The sequence below is a fragment of the Martes martes genome (genome assembly GCF_963455335.1).
Source record: "Martes martes genome assembly, chromosome: 6".
NCBI lineage: Eukaryota > Metazoa > Chordata > Mammalia > Carnivora > Mustelidae > Martes > Martes martes.
Window position 1 is genome coordinate 125864566 of NC_137893.1, and position 24543 is coordinate 125889108.

Consider the following 24543-nt stretch of genomic DNA (forward strand, 5'->3'; position numbering starts at 1 on the left):
CTAATTTTGGAACAGGAGCTGATGTTAAGTTAGAATTTATTTGTGGGAATTCTGTCTAGTCTTCCCTGAGGGTGTTTGTTTGCTTTACCCTTAATTCAGTGATATCATGAGCCTGTAGCCACTTTCTTTTTTAAAAGTTCTTCGTTTGGGCAATTTCAGCCATAGGAGGAATAGAAATTCAAAGCCCAATTCTATAAGAAGACAGGCCCAAGGTTATGAATTCACTTCGAGACTTTTTTTTACACCCCATGTCCTCTAAGACAAGCAATTTCCCCTGCTAGTGGACTAGCCTTTCCCCTGTCCGTCCTTTCATTGATGAGTGCTGTGTTCATTGCGGGGGGTATTTCTGTTTCAACCCTCTTTTCTTGCATGCCATGATCTCGTCTCCTGTCCCTGGCTGCGTTTTAGACCTTGACCTTTGGATGTCAAGATTGGCCATGCACAACAGGGCCACTGTCTTAGTTCAGCAAGTTATTGACACGTATCACAAGTTATTGACCAGGGGCTTAAACAATGGACATTTATTTCCCACAGTTCTGGAGGCTGGAAGTCCAATATCAAGGTACCAGTAGATTCGGTGTCTGGTGTGTGCATACTTCCTGGTTTGCAGATGACTGTCCACTTCTTGTATCCTCACATAGTGCGGGCAGAGAGAGAGAGCTCTTTTATCTTTTATAAGGACCCTAATCTCACTTGTGAGGCTTTCACTTTCATGACCCAGTTGTCTCCCAAAGACTCCACCTCCTAATACTATCACAGTGGAGTTAGAGCTTCAACAAATGAAGTTTGGGGTGACCACAAACATTCAGTCCAAAGCAGCCCCCATGTGGGCTGCTGCCCTAGGCCCAGGGCCTGTTCTTTTTTTAGTCACTAGAGTTAATTCTCCTTCCTCTTGGGCCTATCTATGCATCTGAATGATGTTTGTGTTATGCTATCCTACACAGATAGGTCTTTTGCAGCAGGGAGGTTTTAAAATTTTTCTATTTCTCCATGTGGCCAGAAATGGAAGCTTCAAGGAATAAAACTTATGGTTTTCTGTGATTCTTGAAAATATGACAAACAGTTCATCTTACAATGTCTGTCCTCAAACAAAAAAAATTAAGGTACACTAAGCACATGGTGGAACTTTGCATGTTTTTTGAATAATGACTCTCTGCACTGAGATGTCTTCTTCTTGTTTTTGTTTTGTTTTGTTTCACAGGGCACAGCTCCGAGTGGGAAAAAGTGGTGCATTTCTGGACATTCTCAGGATTCACAAGGAAACCAACCATGTCTTTGGATGACATTAAGATGAAAACTAGTGACTTATTGGAGAAGGAGTACCTGGACAGCGGGGGTTTCGGAAAGGTGTCTCTGTGTTTACACAGATGCCATGGACTCGTAATACTGAAAAAGGTGTACACGGGACCCAAGCGCACTGAGTGAGTCGGGAGCAGAGGTGGGTGGGCCAGATTACAGAATTACTGTGGAGATGCAGGGCCGGGCAGTGGATAAACGTGACCCAGGCATTAGAAGGAGACAGACCGTGGTGTGTCAGTGGGCACACTTTTTGTCCAATAACCCTGAGAGCTGGTTATTATTATCCCTGTACCGCTAAATGGGGATTCTGAGCTGGTTAGCAAAAAGCTCCCAGCTAACAGACAATGGAAGAGAAGCGAAGAGAAGGAATTAGAGAAGGGGAAGGAGATGAGGAGTGATGAGGGAGGCAATGAGATAGACTCCTGTACTTGCTGCAACGTTTTGGCGGGGACCAGCCCTACCTATAGAAAAAAAAAAAGGTAGGCCATTAATTAGAAGTTCCAGAAGCCCTCTCTTTAAAGCAGTTGGTAGATTTGTTTTATTTCCCTCTTTTCTTTCCAGAGTCGTTACCAAGAGAGGCTGCATTTTCTCTTATGCCATCTGTTCAGGCTGCCTCTCCTTGTGGCTCTCCACATGCTTCACATTCATTCGTTCTTTGCTCTGATGTTTCTTGAACACTCGCTACCCATCACTGGGAAGGACTGAGAAATTCCTCTGCCTGTGGACGCCCACTGTCTGGGCCTGGAAGAGATCAGGGCACGCACAGGCATCAACACCAGCATGTGATGCGTTGGAGGCGTGTACTGCATTTCTTGGGGGCACAAGGGACAAGGGTGCGAACTCCGCCCATCTTGACAGCACCTTTCTGTCCCGCAGGTACAATGAGTCCCTCCTTGAGGAGGGCAAGATGATGCACAGGCTGAGACATAATCGGGTGGTGAAGCTGTTGGGCGTCATCATAGAAGAAGGGAACTACTCCCTGGTGATGGAGTACATGGAAAAAGGCAACCTGATGCACGTTCTGAAGGCGGAGGTAAAGAGGGCTTCGCTGCGTGCTCGGCCCGGACCGCGCCCTGGGCGCTGCTCTTCTGTGATGGTTCTCACTCTCATAGTTGTTGGTGTCAAATAACCCCCTTGTGAGTTTGGATTTTCTGAAGTCAATACCGGGTGAAAATGTCCTGAACTTTCCCTGCCCAGAAGGTGGTCTTGCTTTCCTGTCAGTCGTTGCAGATAGCTGTCTGTACCCCTCACTTTGGGGGGTCCCCCTGTGTCTTAGTGTTGGAGCTGGCCTTGGTCAGTCACTCCAGCATCCACAGTTCAGGGGTAGGCACTGTCTTCCAGAAGCCCATGGTCTGACCCGGGGCAGATACCTGCTGGGTAGCCAGGAGCTGACCGACTGACTGAAGGATGTACACTAGACATGAGTGTCTGCGGAGACAGAATCTTAGTGATTGCTCTTTGATGCCAACTAAGAAACCTAGAGGCTGAGTATAGAACATCAGAGGCAACAACACTGGATAAGTAAGACTTACAATAAAAGAAAAATTGTGTATGCAAACCACATCACTTTAATAAAGCATTTTTTAGCGTTTATCTACCTATTAAGGGCAAGGCCTCGTGCTAGTTGCTGGGGAGGCAATAGCAAATAGAACAGACACATACCACGGACAGCTGAGGAGGGAACGGTATGGCGTAATGGTGTTTTGGTAGACATCTCCCAGAGTGCTGTTGGGAACACAGGGGAGAGGCGCTCACTTCCGTGTGGAATAGATAAGAAGGGATTCCAGAAGGAGGATGCTTTAGCCAAAGCCTGAAGGACAAGCAGAGATTTAAGGAACATGTGTTCCGGTGAGAGAATGGCAAAGCAAAGAGAATATGCCAAATTTGGGACACTGCAAACAACTGGATTTGGCCAAGGCATAGATTGCATGTGGGAATGGTGGGCTGTGGCAGTCTGTGGGGCAAATATCCCCCCTTTCCCCTCACCTACAACTCTTCTCCCTCACCGTACAACTGCCTGAGGTTATGTCCGTTCTTCAGGTCTTCTAAGCCCCAGACATCTCTCGCAGACAGCTGTGGGAAGGGTAGCAGGTGTTTACTGATACACATTGTGTTATAATTGAATTAGACTGCTCTTCTCACCCAAACTGGCAAGATCAGCTGCTGCATGAAGTAAGTAGGCATCTTGATTGGGAGATAAATCCTGTGTGACAAAAGGCGTCCTGCAGGATGATGTGAAGATAAGGTGGACTAGTTTGGGCTCCAGAGGAATTCAGGAGGATGCGAGGGAGAAAAGCAGGGCGGGGAATGTGAAGGGGATTTCCTTTGCTTGCTCAGAATTTGTTCTGAAGTCCAAACGTATACCAAGGAAGAAGGGAAAATCTCTGACTCTTTTTTGGATGGTGGTGATCAGGCTACCAATTCAGCTACATTGTGGGTTTTAAAGAACTTCCGTCATTTAAATTTTAGTGTTTACCAACAACCAACATATACATAAATTTTTAGGAAACAGCCCGTTTGTAAACCAGAGACTGCACGTGTGCTTGCACACACAGTTTGCATTTTTCAGTGTTAAGCAAAACTAATGTTTTGGAATGCTCGCCATTAACATTGATATTTGTGTAACTAAAATACAATTGTTAAGTAAGAATGACTTGTGAATTTACAAAGACCTGAAGTATCTGATAACAGATTACCAAATAGCTAGTAAATTCACTTCTGCATTCTTTTAACATCATGATATCTCACATGTTAATCTTTCTATGTTTGTAAATCAGTGTGAGCACACTGAGAATCTCTTGTATTCTTTTTTCTCAGTATTATTTCATCTACACACTGCTGTGACATTGTTTACCCATTTAGTATATAGTAGCATATATTAATGCACTGTGGAAAATGCTTGTTTTTTGTTTATGTATTTATCCCTTCATCCAACAACAATTCTAGGCACTATGATAGGTAGTAAAGATGCATATTCTAATCATCATCGTGTTCTTCTCTCAAGGGGCTTAATTTAAAAAAATTTTTTTTAAAGATTTTATTTATTTACGAGAGAGAGAGAGTGTGTGTGAGAGAGAAAGCATGAGAGGGGAGGTCAGAGGGAGAAGCAGCCTCCCCACTGAGCAGGGAGCCCGATGCGGAACTAAATCCCTGGACTCCAGAATTATAACCTGAGCTGAAGGCAGTTGCCCAACCAACTGAGCAACCCAGGCACCCAAGGGGCTTAATTTTATAGCATTTTAATATATTACCATATTGGCATGAAAGTTTTATTTTTACATGACAGAACACAACATTAATATCGTTAGCACGTGGGATGAAATCTTTCAAAGGGGGCTTCTTTTAAAATGATGACAGTGCTGCAGATCATGATAGAAGGACTCCTGGTAACTACAGATGGACCCTAACCTATGGTTCCACTTATGATTTTTTTCACTTTATCATGGGCAAAGCAGTGGGCATTCAGTGGAAACCATACTTCGAATTTTGAATTTGGATCTTTTCCTGGGCTGGCAGCATGCATTACGATCCTCTCTTGTGAGGCTGGGCCGTGGCAGTGAGCCACGTGATCACATGGTGGCCAACTGATATCCTCACAACCATTCTGTTACTCACATAGCCATTCACTTTCTCACCTGCTGTTCAGTATCAGTCAATTACATGAGATAATCACCAGTTTATTGTCAAATAGGCTCTGTGTTAGATGATTTTGCCCAACTAAGGCTAATGGAAGCATTCTAAGTAGACTTAAGGTAGGCTAGGCTAAGCTATGATGTCCAGTACGTTAGATATATTAAACACATTTTGACTTACGATATTGTGAATGTATGATGTGTTTATAAGAACATATCCCCACTGTATGCTGAGAAAGATCTGTATATCCTCTGGTTCAGACCCCGCTACTCTGGAATAAAACAGTCGCTTTGGCCCATTTGACTTACCTTTCCTTTTCATAGACTTAATGTCACTTGTTTTAGGTCAGTATCCCCCTTTCTCTAAAAGGAAGGATAATTATGGAGATCATTGAAGGGATGTGCTACTTACATGGACAAGGCATAATACACAAGGACCTAAAGCCTGAAAATATCCTCGTTGATGATGACTTTCACATTAAGGTAAATCATAATCTGAAGGTTTCTAGAAGATTGGGGTGATTTAATTTTAATTCTCCATTGTAAATCCACTTCCGTACCTGGTAGACCCCTAAAGGAAGACCTCACTCAGCTTAGAGTTCGCAACAGTGGTGCTGGAAGGTTCTGCTGAGCATTGACAAGAAAGTTATGGACTTGATGGAGTTCATATTACTTATTTATTTACTCTCATCTACATTTTTTTTATCAATTGTTTTTTTTATTTTTAAACTGTAACTTACTCCACTGTAGTAAAGGGAACAAGGGGAAGAGGTTTTCCTTTTGTTCACTCAAGAGCAAACTTAACTAGGTGGAACGTCGCATCTAATTGGTTTTGGCAGCAGGAATCCAAGCACGAGAATCTGAAAGGGGAAGCAGCACTTGGGGGAGAACTCAGGAACTGCTTACGCAGGCATCTTTCCACTACAGGATTCTGCTTCTAACACTTCCTTCTAGTCTTGGACAGATTTTATTCCTACAACATTAAAAGAAGGTTCCTTCTTTATATTAGTAACATCTCTTATGTATCTCTTATGTTAAAATCTGGGGATTTTAGATCATCACATGCCAAAACCCATACCCATAGGCTTGGATTCCTAGAGGTGAAAGTGAAACTCTCATCTTTGATTTCTTCTTAACTGTATTGTTCTATTGTTCCGCACTTTTGCCCTTGCCTCCTTTCTCTCTGTTCTGTGTCTGACCTTTGTATTTTTCATTTTGCTTTCTTCTCTGTTCCCCCCACCCCTTTCCTATCCCATTTTCTCTTAGGTTCAGGCTACCCACTCAAAACAACTAGCACTGCAGTCCTTCTCCTCAGGACTTTGGAGTCCTTAGAATCTCACATCCATGGGCTTCAGGACACCCTTTGGGAAAACTAAAGGTGTGGTATGTTGTCACCATTGGCTGTACAAATCTGCTGAGAAGAAAATACCTTTTCTTCCTAGCCCCCTGCATGTTGAAAAAACATGCAGAGTAAATGAGGAATTCGAATAAACATGTTTCGCTGTAATTCATGTCAGAAATGACTTCTGCTTTTTCTCTCCCCTCCCCTGCCCCTAACCCCACTAGCAGATTCCATGGTTTTATTGCATAAGACTCTGAGATACCAGAATTTCACATGGACATTTCTTATGGGACATTGTCCAGCCAGTTGAGGAAGCACAAAGTTTCTATGAATTTGTTCAGAATTAGCTGCTCTACCTAGTGGAAATTTCTGGAAATCCACTATACCTCCCATCTATTAGCTAACCCCCAAATTCAAAGACAAGTCTGATTTGCCTGTGGCTCTCACAGAACAATCCCATTGGTTTGATCTCTTGCAGATAGCTGATCTTGGTGTTGCTTCCTTTAAGATGTGGAGTAAACTGACTAAAGAGGAACATAACGAGCAGAGGAAATTGAATCAAGTCTCTAAGAAAAACGGTGGAACCCTTTGCTACATGGCCCCTGAGCATCTGAATGACATCAACGCAAAGCCCTCGGAGAAGTCAGATGTGTACAGCTTTGGCATAGTACTTTGGGCAATATTTGCTAATAAGGAGCCCTATGAAAGTAAGACATTTGTAGAGGAGTGAGGTGTTAATCAAACCTGCTGAGTAAAATAGTGGCCTTCAGTGAAGTCAGTTAAGACTTATCATGTCTGTTCATTTAATGTCTTTCTTACCCACTAGACCATAAGCTACACAGGGTCTGGGACCATATCTGATTTCTTCAGTGCTACTTTACAGTATCTGCCCACACAGTGCCTGGAACACAGTAGGTGCTCAATACCATGAGGTTGAATGAAAGTAATTTCAGTTTGGGAATCAGGGATCACAGGACAAGTAGGAGACTTGATGGTGTATCTGAGTTCGGGAGGTGCCATAAAATTCCGGGATTCTTCCTGGACAAGAATCCTTGCTTGCTTCTGCTTATGAGACATTGTACTTCATACTTGATTCATTCACTTGCTCCCTTACTCGAGAATCATTTCTTTTCAGTACTTACTGTGGGCACTTTAATTCAAATTAAGAATGAAGAGATGAGAAAAGACATGGTTCATGTAGGAGAACAGATACAGAAGTAGTCATTCTTCAGATTAATGGACATTCTCTGGTTCCATTTTCTTGGGTGATTATCAGCTCCCCTGGTTTAATGATCACCCATTGCCAAGGCCTCTCAAATCTCTTATCTCTAGCCCTGGCCTGGATATGTCCATTACACTTACCAGAGGAACCCCAAAGCAGTATCCCCTAAATAGACTCATCTTCTGCATGTTCCCCTTGTAGTCCACTCAGCTTTGCTCTTCTCATGTTCAGAAAATGGCATCACCATCTACCTACCAAGTTGCCGGACCAGAAACCTTATGCATCCCAGTCTCAGCTTTACCCCTTGTTTCCCACATCCAGTCAGGCATCAAAATCTATGAGTTCAAGGTATACATACACTTCTACCCCCACCAGACTCTCTGCTGGTCACACCCTCCGTATTTCTGCTGAAGCCTGCTCATGCCATTCCCCATTCACACTGCAGGCAAGCTGGTCATCCTAAAAGGCAAGTATGACCATCTCTTATCTATTTAAATCTTTCCAAGGCTCCCTGGGCATTCAGGATAAAGTTCAAATTCTTCAGTATGGAATACAAGGCCCTCTCTGATAGGGCTTTTCTGTCTTTCTCTATCCTTATTCTTTATCTGTCTTTCCTTAGTCAATATGTCCAGTGAGAGTGAACTACTCATAATTCCTGGGACACATCATGATTTTGGGGACTTCCAGTCTACTCATATCCTGCTTCCCTAGCCTGGAATCCTCTCTGAGTCCTTCCTGATTCTTTACGTGGATAAATCCTGCTTATTTTCTTGACTCAGAAAAGCCTTCTCTGACCTTCTAGTCACAGTTGTGTTAGAAGAACCCTTTGTACTCCTTGAATAGCAGTTACCACTCTGTATTCTCAGTCACTCTCAATAGACTGAGCTCCTTACAGGTAAGAGCTATACCATATTTGTTTTTGTATTAAAATCTGGAGTATGCCATTGGTTTTATTTATATATTCTATTTGTTCTACCAGGCGTCCACCTTGTGATGAATTCTGTCTCTCCTTGCCAAGGTTAAATGTTTGATCATCTGGACAGTAGACTATTTCAGTGCCTTGTCAGGGGGTCATTCTGCCCCTATCGGATGAGGCACCTGGACTAAAAGCACAACCTTGGTAGAGAGAGATTAGCAGCTTTGTCCAAGTTCTACCACCTCCCTACCTGAGACATGCAGGACCTGAGGAGAAAGTCAACTTAAATCCTTCTTTACTTTATAGATGCGATCTGTGAAGAGCAGTTAATAATATGCATTAAATCTGGGAACAGGCCAAATGTGGAAGACATCCTTGAGTACTGCCCAGAGGAGATAATCAGCATCATGAAGCAGTGCTGGGAGGCGAAACCAGACATTCGGCCAACATTTACTGGTAAGAGCATCTTTTATGACCTGTACATTGCCAGTGAGGCGATTTTTTCCTAGGAAGATGTAATCAAGAAGTTGCTTTAAGTTTTCAGAAAACTCAGTTCCACTTGTGATTTGAAATTGATTTTCTAGATTTCAGACATTTTGTTCAATGAAAAGATACCATCCCTCTCAAAAGCATGAAGGCCTACAAGGTGCTCTTATTTCTTTTTTGTTTCATAATTAACTTTTTAAAACATTGTGTTAAGATTGGGGCGCCTGGGTGGCTCAGTGGGTTAAGCCTCTGCCTTCGGCTCAGGTCATGATCTCAGGGTCCTGGGATCGAGCCCCACATCGGGCTCTCTGTTCAGTGGAGAGCCTGCTACCCGCCCCCCACCCCACTCTCTGCCTGCCTTTCTGCCTACTTGTGATCTCTCTCTGTCAAATAAATAAATGAAATCCTTAAAAAAAAATAAAAAAAAAACAAAAAAATAAAATTTCTAAAAAAAAATTGCGTTAAGATATATGTAACATCATTGACCATGTTAACCTTCTCTTAAGTGTACAGGTCAATGGCATTAAGTACGTTCACAGTGTTGTGCGTCTATCGCCACCGCCCATCTCCAAAACTTATTCATCTTCCTCAACTGAAACTTTGTGCCCATTAAATACCACCTCCCCATTCCCCTCCCCCAGCCCTTGGCAACCACCATTCTAACTTTTCATCTCTCTGAATTTATTCTGTTATTTCTATTATTACATAAACAGAAAGGTACTACTTTGGGTACCTCATGTAAGTGGAATCATACTGTATTTGTCCCTTTGTGCCATGCTTAGTTCAGTCACCATAATGTCCAAGCTTCCTCCATGTTGTAGCCTGTGTCAGAAGTTCTTTCCTTCTTATTGCTGAATGCTATGTATTCCGTGGTGTGTATAGACCACATTTTCTTTATTCATTCAACTGTCGATGGATACTTGGGTTGCTTCCACTGGCCTCTTTGTCTCTTAGCTTCTATTATTTCTTCTCTCTCCCTTTGTGTAGCTGACATCTTTGGAAATGTATGTTCTCATTTAGATTGGGCCTGTAGCAGAGGAAGAGGGAAAGGGACATGGATGTTTGTCACATCCTTGCACCTCTTCCCACTCGCCTAGGTTACCTAGGATCTTGCTACGATCCTAGATGCAGAGGAAACATGGAAATCAGAGGAAAGACAATCAGTTGAGCAAAAAATAAATAGCAAGAAGTCACTTAGGAGCCTGTTTTTGCTATGAGAAAACAGAATTAAAGCCCTGCCTACAACTACTACCAAGGATTAGAGGGGTACTTTGGTTTATTTGCTTGTTTTCTTACTCTCTTAGTTGGCCAATCTTCTCCTGACTTGGTCTTTTCTCTTGTTTTATGCCTTTTTCACTTTTTTAAAATTAAAGTTCTTGTTTTGAGGTTATTGTAGATGTACATGTGGTTGTAAGAAAAACACAGAAGGGTACTTGCTGGCTCAGTTGGTAGAGTGTGGGACTCTTGATCTCAGGGGTTGTAAGTTTGAGCCCTAGGTTGGGTGTAGACATTACTTAAAAATCTTTAATTAAAAAAAACAGGCACTGGGGTGGCTCACTCAGTTAAGCCTCTGCCTTTGGCTCGGGTCATGATCCCAGAGTCCTGGGATCAAGCCCTGCATTGGACTCCCTGCTCCATGGGGACCCTGCTTCTCCCTGTCCTTCTGCCTGCCACTCTCCCTGCTTGTGTTCTCTCTCTGTGTGCCAAATAAATAAAATAATATCTTAGGAAAAAAAAAAAAGAAGAAGAAAAGAAAAGAAATAACAGAAATATTCCTTATCCTTTTACCGAGTTTACCCCAATGATAACATCTGGTCAAACTATAGTATGGTATTACAAGTAGGATATTGACATTGATACAGTCAGATACAGAACATCTCCATCACCACAAGAGTCCCTTATATTGCCCTCTTATAGCTGCACCCAGCCCCACCCCCCTCCTTCACCTTTGTCAATTACTGATCTGTTCTCCATTTCTATTTTTTTTTTGTCATTTTGCAAACGTTACATAAATAGAATCATAAAATACTTTTTGGAAACACTTCAGGATTGACTTTTTGCCACTCATCATAAATCCCTGGAGATTCATCAAGGCTGTTGTGTGTATTAATGATTTGTTGCTTTTCCTTGTATGGTGTGGATGTACCACAGTTAGTTCATTTTCACCTCAAAGGAAATCTGCTTTGTTCCCAGTTTTTGGCTGTTACAATGAACACTGCTGTAAATATTCATATTACAGGTTTTTGTGTGAATATAAGTCTTTATTTCTCTGGAATAAATACCCAGGAGTGAGATAGCTAGGTTGTACAGTAGTTTCATGATTTTTTTTTTTGTGGGGTTTTTTTTTGCCACTATTTTCCAGTGGTTGTACCATTTTATGTTCCTGGCAGCAGTGTGAACCACCAGTGATCCAGTTTCTCTGTATCCTAGCTAGCATTTGATATTGTCACTACGTCATTTTAGCCATTCTGATAAGTATGTAGTGATATCTCGCTGTGGTTTTAATTTGTATTTCTCCAATGGCTAATGATATTGAATATGTCTTTTTTTGTGCTTATTTGCTATTTGTCTATCTGTTTTGGTAAAATACTGCTTTACTAACTTTTGCCCATTTTCTAGTTAGATTGCTTGTTTCTTTTTAACTATTGAATTTTGAATGTTCTTTATATATTCTATATAGTTTTTCTCCATTGGATATGTGGCTTGCAAATATTTTCTTCCAACATGTAGTGCTTTTTTTTTAATCCTCTTAGCAGCATCTTTCACAGAGTAAAAGTTTTTGATGAACTCTAGTTTATTAATTTTTCCTCTTATGGATTGCACTTTTGGTGTCCAGCCTAAGAACACTGTCAAGGTTAGCTTTCAAAGATCTTATAATGTGTTTTGTTCTAAAATTCTTACAGTTTTAATTTAAGTCTGTGTTAAGTATTTTTTTTCTATAATTGTCAAGGAAAATTTTTAATTAATAACCAAAGAACAATAGCACAGAACTAAATATTTGATTGTCTTTCTTACCTGTTACTCAATTTATATTTTATTGGAAAAATAACACAATCCATTTTGAGTTAATTTTTGTATAAGATATATGGCTTAGGTTGAATCTCATTTTTTGCCTATCAGTATCCTCTTGTTCAGCACCACTTGTTGAAAGTCTGTCTTTCCAGGGTGCCTGGGTGGCTCATTCGGTTAAATGTCTGACTTCAGCTCGGGTCACGATCCTGGAGTCCCGGGATCAAGCCCCACATCAGGCTCCCCGCTCAGTGGGGAGCCTGCTTCTCCCTCTGCCCCTCACCCCGCTCATGCACCCTCTTTCAAATAAATAAATAAAATCTTAAAAAAAAAAAAAAAGGAAAGTCTATTTTTCCTCTATTGAGTGGCTTTTTCTTCTTTGGCAGAAATAAGTTGGGATATATGTATGCGCTTATTTCTGGGTTCTGTATTCTGGTCCATTGATCTGTGCATCTATCCCTCTGCCAATACCCACAGTCTTAATATAGTGGTATGTCTTAAAACCGAGTAGACTGATTCCTCCCATTTTTTTTTTTATTTAAAAAATTCTTTTAGCTACTCTAGTTCCTTTGTCTTTCCATATAAAATTTAGAAAAATCTTGTCTATAAAGAAATCTCACCCTGATTTTGATAGAAATTATGTCAAATTAGTATATCCATTTGAGGAGAATTGAGATCTTTACTATATTGAGTTTTCTAATCCATGAACACAATATGTCTCTTCATTTATTTATATTTTCTTTGATTTGTTTTATCAGTGTTGTATAGTCTTAAGCATACAAGTCCTATATATTTCTCTTTTGAGCAATTGTAAGTCGGCTACATTTTAAATTTAGGTGTCCATTTGTTCATTGCTAGAATATTGAAATATAGTTGGTTTCTTTGCATGCTAATCTTGTATCTTAGGACCATATTGAACTGACTTAGTAGTTCTAGGAGTTTTTTGGGGTATCTTCTTTAGATTTTCATGTCATCTCCAAATAGAGATAGTTTTCTTTCTTCCTTTCTGATCTGACTTTTATTTCCTTTTCTTACTTTATCACATTGGCTAGAATTTCTAGCATTATCTTGAATAAGAGCAGTGGGAGCAGACATCCTCACTTTTTCTCAATATTAGGAGAAAGCACTCAGACTTTCAGTATGAAGTGTGTTAGCTGTAGGTATTTTGTAGATACTCTTTATCACTTGATGAAGTTCACCATATTCTTATTTTTCTGAGAATTTATCATGAATGGGTTTTGAATTTTGTGAAATGCTTTTCCTGCATTGTTCGGTATGGTGATGTGATTTCCCTTCTTTTAATTGTTAAGATGGTGAATTACACTAATTTTTTAATACCTAACCAGCCTTGCATCCCAGGAATAAAACCTATTTGGTAATGGTGTGTGATTCTTCTAATATATTGATAAATTCCATTTACTAATATTTTGTTAAGACTTTTACAAGTATAGTCATGAGGACATTGGTCTACAACTTACTGCTTTTTGTATTATCTTTGTCTGGTTTTGATATCAGGATCAATATTGGCTTCATAAAATAAATTGAGAAGTTTTCCCTCCTAATTTTTAGAAGAGAATGGGTGTAAGTGATGTTAATTATTTAAAAGTTTGGTAGAATTCTCCCAAGAAACCATCCAGGCCTGGAAATTTCTTTTTTTTTTTTTTTTCAATTTAAAAACTGAAAAGTTGATTTCTTTAGTAGTATAGGAGCTATCAAGATAATCTGTTTTATATCAGAGTAGTCTGTTTTATATCAAAGTAGTATATCAAATGGTTTGGTAGTTCTAGTTGTGGTAGTTTGTATTTTTTGAGGAAATGATATTTCAATTAAGTTGTCAAATTTATATATGTAAAGTTGTTTGTAGTGTCTCTCATTATTGTTTAGATATCTGCAGTGTTTGTAGTGATATCCCCTGTTTCATTCCTGATACTGGTTATGTATGTCTTCTGTTTTCCTTTGTTAGTCTTCCTGTTGATCTTTTCAAATATCCAGCTTTTTGTTTCATTGATTTCCCCTATTGTTTTTGTTTTCCATTTCATAGATTCCTGTTCTTTATCATTTCCTTTCTTCTACTTTTTGTTTGTTTTGTTCCTCTTTTTCTAGGTTCTTAAGGTTGGAACTTAGATTACTGATTTGGATTTGAGATCTTTTCTCTTTTCTAATATGTGTGTAATGCCATAAATTTCCTTCTCAGCACTGCTATAGTTATGTCCCACAAATTTTGATATATTGTTACTTATTTTCATTTACTTCATTGCATTTTTAAATTTTCCTTGAGACTTTCCCTTAGATCTATGCATTATTTAGAAGTATGTTGTTTAGTTTCCAAGAGTTTGGAGATACTCTTGTTATCTTTCTGTTATTGATTTCTGGCTTGATTTCATTTTAGTCAGAGAACATGTTCTGTGTGTTTAACATCTCTCAAATTTATTGAGGTTTATTTTTTGGCCCAGTATATGGTGTATCTTGGGATATGTTCTGTGGACACTTGAAAGGAATGGATTATTCTGCTGTCATTGGGTAGAGTGTCCTGTAAATTTAGATTAGATCCTATTGATGATGTTGTTGAATTCTTTTATGCCTTGACTGATTTTCTGTCTAGTTTTTTGAATTAGTGAGAAAGAGATATTCAAGTCTACAACTAATATTGTGAATTTGTCTATTTCTGCTTTTAGTTTTATCTTTTGTTTTATAGATTTTGCCATCTCTGTTGTTTGGTGCATATATATTTAGGATTGCTATGTTTTGATGGAGTGATCCTTTTATCATTATATAAATGTCCTTTTTGTCTCCAGCAGTCATCTTTGCTCTGAAGTCTGCTTTGTTGGATATTAATATAGCCACCCTTCTTTCCTCTTATTAATATTTATTTATTTTTCCCCATCTTTTTACTTTAAATTGTCTATAATCATATATGAAGTGAGTTTCTTGTGACAGCATGTACTTGGGTCACGTTTCCTTAACCTGTTCTGCCAATGTCTGTCTTTTGATTGGTGTTTTTAGACCATATTAATTTAGCATAATTTTGATATGTTAGAGCTCACATTTGCCATTTTATTTTGCTTTTTATTTGTTCTTTTTGTGTCTCATTTCTGTTTTCTTTTTGTTGCCTTCCTGTGCATTCTTGATCATTTTTAGAATCCCATTTGAATTTATCAATAGTATTTTTTTCTTTCTTTTCTTTTTTTTTTTTTTTTAGAGAGAGAGAACATGCACATATGAGCAGGGAAGGGGCAGAGGGAGAGAATCTTAAGCAGGCTTCATGCCCCAGCACAGAGCCCAATGTGGGGCTCCATCTTACAACCCTGAGATCATGATCTGAGCTGAAATCAAGAGTCGAACACTTAACTTACTGAGTCACCCAGGCTCCCCTGAATTTATCGATAGTATATTTGAGGATAGTTTTTCCAGCGGATACTCTGGGTGTTAACATTATCTGTACATAATTTATCACAGTACACTGATCTTATTTTACCAGTTTGAGCGGAGTATAAAAACTTTACTTCCTTTATTTTCATTTACCTTCCTCTGTATAAAATTGCCTTAAATATTTCCTCTACATATATTTAGAACACATTGACATTGCTACAGTTTTGCTTCAACTGTCAGTGATAGTTTAAAAAACTCAAAAAGAGAAAGAAAACCTATTGCATTTACCCATATTTTTGATTACTGTGTTTTGGGGTGTTTTTTATAGTACTACTTCTGACACTAATTGTGTCACAACTAGAATTCAATTAAATTCTGACATTAACCACCTGGAGTTATTATTAGACTCCACAGGTTTAAGGGCTTAGCCCGGCTGTAAGACTGTCTCCACTTTAGACATCAGGTGCAGATAGTATGCCTAGGCTACCCACACTTATGCTCCACCAAATACAAATTTGAGAGTCCTCATAATTCCGTCTTAAGGCTCAATAATTCACTAGAACTCACGGAACTCAAGAAAGCATTTTGCTTACATTTACTGGGGTATTATAAAGGATACAACTCAGGAACAGCCAAAGGAAGAGATTCATTAAGTTATTGGTGGTGGGATTGGTGTGCCACAGAGCTCCCATGCCACTTTCCCCAACAGTGTACTCACTTAATGTAGTCACTACTGGAAGCTCTCCAAACCCCATTGTTTAGAGATTTTCATGGAGGCCTCACTAGGTAGGCAATATGAACTAAATCACTGGTCATTGGTGACTGAACTAAATCTCTAGTCCCTCTCCCCTCCCTGGAGGTCAAAGAGTGGTACTGAAAGCTCCAATCTTATAATCATAACTAGGTGTTTCTGGTGACAAGCTCCCATCCTGAAGCTATCTAGTTTCTTTATCTCATCCCTCTAGCCAGGAGCTGTCTTATTAACATAGAAAAGACATTCTTACTGCTTAGGGGATCCCAGGGATTTTGAGAGCTCCCTGCCATGAATGAGCTGAAGCTGGGAAAAAGAACAAATATTTATTTTTTAATTACACCGCATGTGCTCTTTCTTCCTCTCTGATATTCCAAGGTACCTTCTTTTATCATTTCCTTCTTGTTTAGGAAGTTCCCTTAGCCATTCTTTTAGGGTATGTCTGCTAGGGACAAATTATCATAGTTTTTCTTCATTTGAGAATATCTTGAGCTTACTTTGATTTCTGTAGGATTTTTTTGCTGGGTATAGGACTCTGGGTTGACAATTCCTTTCTTTTAGGACTTACTAAATACTGTGCCACATACTCTGGCATCCATGGTTTTAGTTAAGAAATCCTTTTTTTTTTTTTTTTTAAACCTACAGGTAAGGTATTTTCTCTGGGTGCTTTCACAACTTATTCTTTATCTTTCAGAGGTTTAATTATTATTTGTCTTGGTATGAATTTGTTTGGGTTTATTCTGTTTGAGTTTTGTTTTGATTTTTGAATCTGTAGGTGTATGTTCTTCCCAAATTTGAGAAGCTTTCAGTCATTATCTCTTAGAGTACTTTTTTCAGTCTATCCTTTCTGAGATTGGGATAACAAAAATGCTAGATCTTTTGTTACAGTTTCACTTGTCCCTGAGGCTCTCTACACTTTTTTCCCCACAGTTTCTTTTCTTTCTCTTGATCAGATTGGTTTATTTCTATCATTCTGTCTTTCAGCTCACTGATTTTCCTTTTCCCCTTTATTCTGCTGTTGAACTCATCCATTTTGGTTTACTATATTTTTCAGTTCAAAAATTTCATTGAACTTTCTTTTATATCTTGTTTCTTTCTTGAGACTTCCTGTTTCTTTTCTTTTCTTTTTTTTTTTTTAAGATTATTTATTTGACAGAGAGAGAGTGAGAGGGAGAGAGAGAGAGCATAAGAAGGGGAATGGCAGGCAGAAGGAGAGGCAGGCTCCCTGCTGAGCAGGAAGCCTGATGAGGGGCTTGATCCCAGGGTTCTGAGGTCATGACTTGAGCCGAAGGCAACCACTTAACTGACTGAGCCACCCAGGTGTCCCTCTTTTTTCATTTGTTTTAAGCTTATTTGTAATTGCTTATTGAAGCATTTATATCATGGCTCTTTAAAAAGTTTTAAACAGTGAATTCTAATATATCTGGTATCTTGGTGTTGGGATCTATTGATTTTCTTTTTACCTTCAGTTTTAGATCTTCCTGGTTCTTAGTGTGATGAGTGATTTTTCTCTTGAAACTTGTACATTTTCTTACAATGTTAGGGAATTCTGGATCTTCTTCAAGCTTTCTCTTTTAGCTGGCCATTTCTGACATGGCTTTGGCAATGGAAGGTGCTGCCACCCTGTTTGACAGGTAGAAAGAAGTCCAGGTTTTCTACTGAGCCCTGTTGACACCTGAGTCGGGGCAGGGGCTCTTTATTTGTACTGGTCAGGGCGGAAGTTCCAGGGGAGTCCACCTGGTCTCCACAGACACTGCAGTGGATGTGAAAGTTGTGACTCCCTGTGGGGCCTCTCCTGACACTTCTCCATTAGAATGGGTGGGAGTGCCTTATTACTGCAAAGTAAACTGTGAGTCCAGTTTACCCTCATAGTCCATTGATACCATGGAGTGGAGGGGCTCATTACCATCTGGCAGGATGGGAAGCCCTGGTTTCCCATTTGGCCTTCTCTGACATCACCCTGGTGGGGTATTGGAGTATCCTGTTACTGTTGCATGAGGTTGGAAGTCTTAGGTCTCCTTACTTGGCCTTTGCTGGTGAGGTTAGGAGTGGAGCCACAGTGTTTTCTGTGATGTTTGGCTGGAGAATGGTTATTGACTAAAGGTCTTCTGTCTTCCTAAGCTGCCCCTTGCTTTGTCCTTTGGCTAGAAAGAGCAGGCTTTTGTTAGGTTTTGTTTGTTTGTTTTTGGTTTTTGTTTTTATTGTTGTATTGCCAGCTTCCTTGTCTGGGATCTTAGAGACAAAAAGAAATCCTGGTGAAGTCATCACCATGTCTTTCCTCAGATCCCAAAGTCCGTAGTTGGTCTGCCCTTTCCTTTCCTCCTTTCAGACTCTTTTTTATGTTTGTTTCATGTGTGATATCTAGGAGTTCTTATGCTTAGAGGGAGAAATGAGGAAAAGTGTGTCTACTCCATCTTCCTGAAAGTGGAAGTTGCCTTTTTCTTTTAAGGCTAGCAGTTTTTAACTCTTTATATTAAATCCCTATACTAAGTATTCTGTCCTATAATAATTCTGATTCCAGAGAGAGAGAAACAAGCAGTCCATCCATCCCTGTTGACTTGGAGAGGAATTCATATTAGATAGGACTTTGTGCTACAGCTGGAGAAACATGCTATTAGGCAGCATTTCCTGGTTTCCAGTGTTATTTTGTCCCTCCTTCTGTCCCCATAGTTATTAGGCTTATTAGTCTCTTCATGTAAGTTGGTGATCTGGCATTAAAATTTTTATTTTACTGCTTTGTCCACAGATTAAGGTAAGTAATTCAAAGATAATAGATTACTAATATTTAAATTTTACTTTAGAAAATACCTAAGAAGTTTAAAGTACTATTTTTTTAATACAGGCCTTGAAGAAACATTTAGGCCTTTTTACGTAGCTCAATTAGAAGAAAATGTAGAAGACGATGTGACAAGTTTAAAGGTAGGTATAACCTAGCAGGTACTCAATGCATTAACATATTAAAGCATACATATTATCAATCTTGAAAATCAAAACAAAATAATTTGTTACCAAGATCTGAGGTAAGGAAGCTTGATAACCACATGTAACAAAATTAGCAATTTTATACAGAAATCATCAAGTTGGCATACTGGACCCATTCACTGGAATAGAATTAAAAGTACCGTAGGTGGATTGGTCATTTTGAGGAATTCTTGAACGATAGAAAGCCAACAGAATTATATATGCTGAGTCATAGAACAGAAAAAGAAAATGCTAACCCAACACAGTTACAAGTGTTGGCTCCTCCCCCTCATTCCCTTGCACTAAGCAACAGATGGGAGTTTATCTGCCTCAACCTGAAGCAGTGAATTTGGTGTCTGAGCATTACCATAGTAATCAGGAATATTTCATAATGATAAAAAGTTCAATTCACCAGGAAGATAATAGCAGCTTTAAATATGTATATGCCCTTAATAACATGGTTTCAATATATACAAAGCAAAACTTGACAGAACTCAAAGGAGAAATAGACAAATTGGAGATTTTAATACAGATTTCTCACTGATAGAACAAATGGACAAAAAATTAGTAAGGATATAGAAAATTTGAAGAACATGATTAACATTTGACTGAATGGAAATAAATAAAATGCTGCATTTAATAACTGCAGAATATTTACCTTTAAATGCTTTTCAGGAACATACAGAACATACTTTACAATTGACCATGTCTTGGGAAATAAAACAATTATCAACCAATTTAAAAGGATTGTAATCATGGGGCTTCTTGGTGGTTCAGTGGGTTAAAGCCTCTGCCTTTGGCTCAGGTCATGATCCCAGGGTCCTGGGATCGAGCCCCATATCGGGCTGTCTGCTCAGTGGGGAGCCTGCTTCCTCCTCTCTCTCTGCCTGCCTCTCTGCTTACTTGTGATCTCTGTCTGTCAAATAAATAAATAAAATCTTTAAAACGTAAGTAAATAAATAAAATAAAAGGACTGTAGTCATATAAAGAATTTTCTCTGATTTTATTTTAGTTATGCTCTGATTTATTTAGTTATGCTCTGAATTTATTTTAGTTGTCTTAAAATTAGAAAATCTCATGTGATGAGAAGTTAAGAAATATATTCTTAAATACCCTGTGGATCAAAAAGGAAATCACAATGGAACTTAGAAAAATTTAAAACTGAAGACTAACAGAAATACTGCATATTAAAACAAAACGCAAATATGACTAAGAAAAAAACTTAAAGGAAATACCAAAATGTTAATTTTGTGCTTGAAGTGGAGGCAGTAAATGTAGGTTCTTTTTAAATATAATTCTGTATCTTTTCTATATTTTTAATAATGGATAGTATCACTTTTATAGCAAAAAATAATTTCCTTTTCTACTTTTTTTAAAAGATTTTTTTATTTATTTAAGAGAGAGCATGAGAGGGGAGAAGGTCAGAGGGAGAAGTAGACTTCCCATGGGGCTGGGAGCCCAATGCAGGACTCAATCCCAGGACTCTGGGATCATGACCTGAGCCGAACTGAGCCACCCAGGCACCCTCTTTTTCTACTTTTTTATATTTTGGTAAAATATATGTAACATAAAACTTGCTATCTTACCCATTTTTTTCTTTTCTTTTTAAAGATTTATTTATTTTAGAGAGTATGTGTGTGCCCATGATGGGGGAGGGCAGAAGGAGAGGGAGAGAGTCTTAAGCCGACTGGGTACTGACAGTAGAGACTGACACAGGGCTCAATCTCATGACACAGAGATCACGACCTGAACTGAAACCAAGAGTCAGTCGCTTGAAGGACCGCACCACCCAGGCACCCACCATCATACCCATTTTTAAGTGTACAATTCAGTAGCATTAAGTATACTCACAATCTTGTACAAACATTGCTAGTATCCATTTACATTTTTAAAAATCCCAAACAGAAACTCAATACCCATAAAATAAGGGTTTCCAGCCCCTGGAAACATTTAATTCCAGTTTCTGTCTATGAATTTGTGTCTTCTAGGTACCTTACAGACATGGGGATCAGACAATATTTGTCTTTTCATGTTTACCCTATTTCACCAAGCATAATGTTTTCAAGATTCATCCATGTTGTAGCCTGTGTTAGAGCTTCATTCCTTTTTAAGACTGAATAATTCTGCATTTTATGTGTTTATCACAGTTTGATTATTGATTCAGCTGTGATGGATACTGAGTTGTTTCCACCTTTTATCTGTGAATAATGCTATGAAACATTGGTGTACAATTTTTTTTTTAGTTCTTCCCTTCAGTTGTTTTGGGTATATACATAAGAGCGGAATTGCTGCGTTCTGTGATAATACTATGTTTAACTTTTGAGGACTCATCAAATTGTTTTCTATAATGGCGCTGCCATTTTACATTCCACCTGCAATGCACCAGGTTCCAATTTCTCTACATTCTCAAAAACACTGTACATTCTCTGGGTTTTGTCTTGTTTTTTAAATAATAGCCATTCTAATGAGTATGAAGTCATATATATCTTACATGGTGATTTTGATGAGTATTTTCCTGATGACTCATGATGTTGAGACTTTTTTCATGTGCCATTTGTATATCTTCTTTAGAGAAATGTTTAGTCAAGCCCTTTGGTCATTTTTGAATTGAGTTGTTTATGTTTTATTGTTGAATTGTACAAATTCTTTATACAATCTGGATATTCATCCCTTATCAGAGATATACGATTTGCAAATATTTTTATTCCTATTCTTTGGATTATCTTTTCACTCTCTTGATAGAGTCCTTTGATGCACAGAGGTTTTAATTTTGATGTAGTTGCATTTATTTATTTTTATTTTGTTGCCTATGTTTTTGGTGTCCTATCTGAGAAATTATTGTCAAATTGAATGTCGTGAATCTTTTCCCCTATGTTTTCTTCTAATGTTTATATGGTTTGAGCGCTTAAGCTTCAGTCTTTGGTCCATGTGAGTTAATTTTTGTATGTATTAAGGGTAAGGGTCCAGCTTCATTCTTTTAGGAGTTGATATCCTGTGTTCCGCCATTGCATGGTCTTGGCACCCTTGTTGAAAATCAGTGGGCCATGCAACGGTTTATTTCTGGGTTCTCTATTATCTTCCATTGGTCTCTGCCTGTCCTTAGACCAATACCACACTGTTTTGATAACTGTAGTCTTGTAGTAAGTTTTGAAATCAGGAAGTTTGAACCCTCGAAATTTGTTTTTCTTTTTAAGCTTGTTTTGGATATTTGGGGGGAAAAAGTTTATTTTTTAAAAAAGGTTTATTCCTTGTAAGAGATATATGAAATCTCTACCATTTGAAAAGATTCATTTTTCTTATAATAATTTTCTGGAACTATTTTCTACTATTTATACTAAAGTATACATTTATGCTGTTAATTACAGAAAGAGTATCCAGACCCAGACCAGAATTCATTTGTGAAGAGAATGCATTCTCTCCAGATTGACTGTACAGCAATACCTCCAAGCAGGTCAAATTCAGGTAACATCCTATGATTGAAAGTAATGTAGTCACTTGCTTGTTCATGCATTCACTCTCTTCTAGAAAATACTCTTCATGACAGTAAAGAAACAGAAGAAGCTATAAAATTTAGGCCCTGCCTTAAAGGAATTTATAATACATTTGGGAGTGAACATACATATATTTGAAATAGTAAATAACAGTGTATTCACCAAAATCACAAAGCATCCTGAACATAAGAGGCCTAATATACCTGATAGTGACGGTAGAAAGTGACGGCTCAGGAACAAGAGGGGACATGTGTCCTTGAGATCCTTGAGGTCAGGGATAACAGATCCAGAGAACAAGCAGAGAAGCTGATCTCAGATTCAAAGAGGTATACTTTTTTCATTATAACAAAAGGAAAAACAGAGTATAGGATATTGAAACCACTTATTAGCTATCTGTTCTAAGGCAAATTGACCTCTTATAAACCCTGTCCATCAAATCATGATAATAATTGCTCCTACTCTTACAGGGCTTTTAAAGAATAAAAGAACCCATGGGAAGTACTGAACACCAAGCTGCTCCTGTTCTCATTTTGTAGCCCTGCGTCACACCAAGGAGACAGCCACCTTCTCTACTACAAAACAAGTCCCTTTCTTCCTTGGTCATTCCCATGACACTCACGTTTCTGTTGCCTGTTAAAATTTCTCCAGCACTCTTTCACCACCATGCAGGGACTTCTACGAATTACCTATATAACTTGTAGGAAGAGGACCATCAAGTAAATGCTTTTTTATTTGTTGTCAAAGGTTTCAGTATTTTATTTTGAGATACAAATGTGTGATGGTGCTCAGCTTTTATTTTACTTCTTGTTGCCTTATGAAACTCTTTCCAATGTTGATCATTTCTTTTCAGCCCCAGAACAGCCCAGCTCACTGCACAGTTCCCAGGGACTTGGGATGGGTCCCGTCGAGGAGTCCTGGTTTGCTCCCTCCCTAGAGAACCAGCAGGAGGAGAATCAGCTCAGCTTGCAGAGTAAGCTCCAGGAGGAAGCCAACTACCATCTTCATGGCAGCCGCATGGACAGGCAGACAAAACCACTCAGACAGAATGTTTATAATAGAGAGGAGGAAAGGAGACGAAGGGTCTCCCATGATCCTTTTGCACAGCCAAAACCTTATGAGAATGTTCAAAATCCAGGAGTAGGCCTTACTTACTCTAGTGCAACTGGTCCTGGTAATGCACTACACCAACCAGCAGGGCTAACTAGCCAGCCCCATGTACTGTACTGGAACAATGGATTGTACAATCCATTCCCTTTTGGAACAAGACCACAGGATCTGGGAGCAGCAAGTTCAAGACCTTGGTATAGGCCAAATCCAAGCCATATGCCAAGTGTGCATAAAACTCCAGTGCCTGAGACCAACCTACTGGGAAACACACCCACCCTTTCATTCGGCTCCTTCCCAAGAGGTAAACAGTTTTTCAGCTACACCATTTTTTTTTAATGTTTCTGGAAATAAAGCAGCCATTAGCTCTCTTGTAGACTGTAAGTTGACAAGGGTGAGTTGCTTGTGGCCTTCAGCTACCAGATGCAGTATGCAACCGTGGATAGTCTCCATCAGATCACTTGGCCTCAGTTTGGGTGGGATTCATTGCAGCTGCCCACAAGTGTTGGGTTACAGGTCCTTATAACCAGTAGGTATCTTCTTCTATAATCTGCATCACAGTGGTCCCATTATACCCAATCTCTGATGGAAGTGCTTGAGTTCTTTTACTTGCTTGCTGTTTTCTGAAGGTTAAGAAAGAAGTCTTGGATATTTTAATTCTTATCTTATAGAACTCAAAGACCGCCATTTGTGATGAAACCAAAATGTTGGGCTACTGTCCCCACCATTTATCTCCAGAGCTCTTTTCATCTTCCCAAACCGAGACTCTGTACTCATCAGACACTAACTCCCCATTCCCCTCCCTCTAGCCCCTGGTAGCCACCATTCTACTTTGCATCTTTATGAATTTGACTACTCTGGGGTACTTCATATAAGAGGTATCATACAGTCTTTGTCCTCTTGTGACTGGCTTATTTCACTGAGCACAGTGTCCTAAAGGTTCATCCATGTTGTAGCATGT

At 39.1% G+C, this 24543-nt stretch overlaps 1 protein-coding gene across 2 annotated transcripts in view; it reads left to right on the forward strand.

The window, feature by feature from the left end:
- The window catches only part of RIPK1 (receptor interacting serine/threonine kinase 1), a 38348-nt gene that overhangs the window by 9880 nt on the left and 3925 nt on the right, over positions 1–24543 (forward strand). For both annotated transcript variants that reach the window (XM_080805729.1, XM_080805728.1), the window contains exons 2-9: positions 1202–1421; positions 2176–2332; positions 5277–5414; positions 6752–6980; positions 8718–8867; positions 18869–18945; positions 22353–22449; positions 23329–23886. In XM_080805729.1, coding sequence (XP_080661855.1) covers positions 1270–1421; positions 2176–2332; positions 5277–5414; positions 6752–6980; positions 8718–8867; positions 18869–18945; positions 22353–22449; positions 23329–23886 — 1558 coding nt within the window. In that variant the 5' untranslated portion in view covers positions 1202–1269. The remainder of the gene's footprint in view (positions 1–1201; positions 1422–2175; positions 2333–5276; positions 5415–6751; positions 6981–8717; positions 8868–18868; positions 18946–22352; positions 22450–23328; positions 23887–24543) is intronic.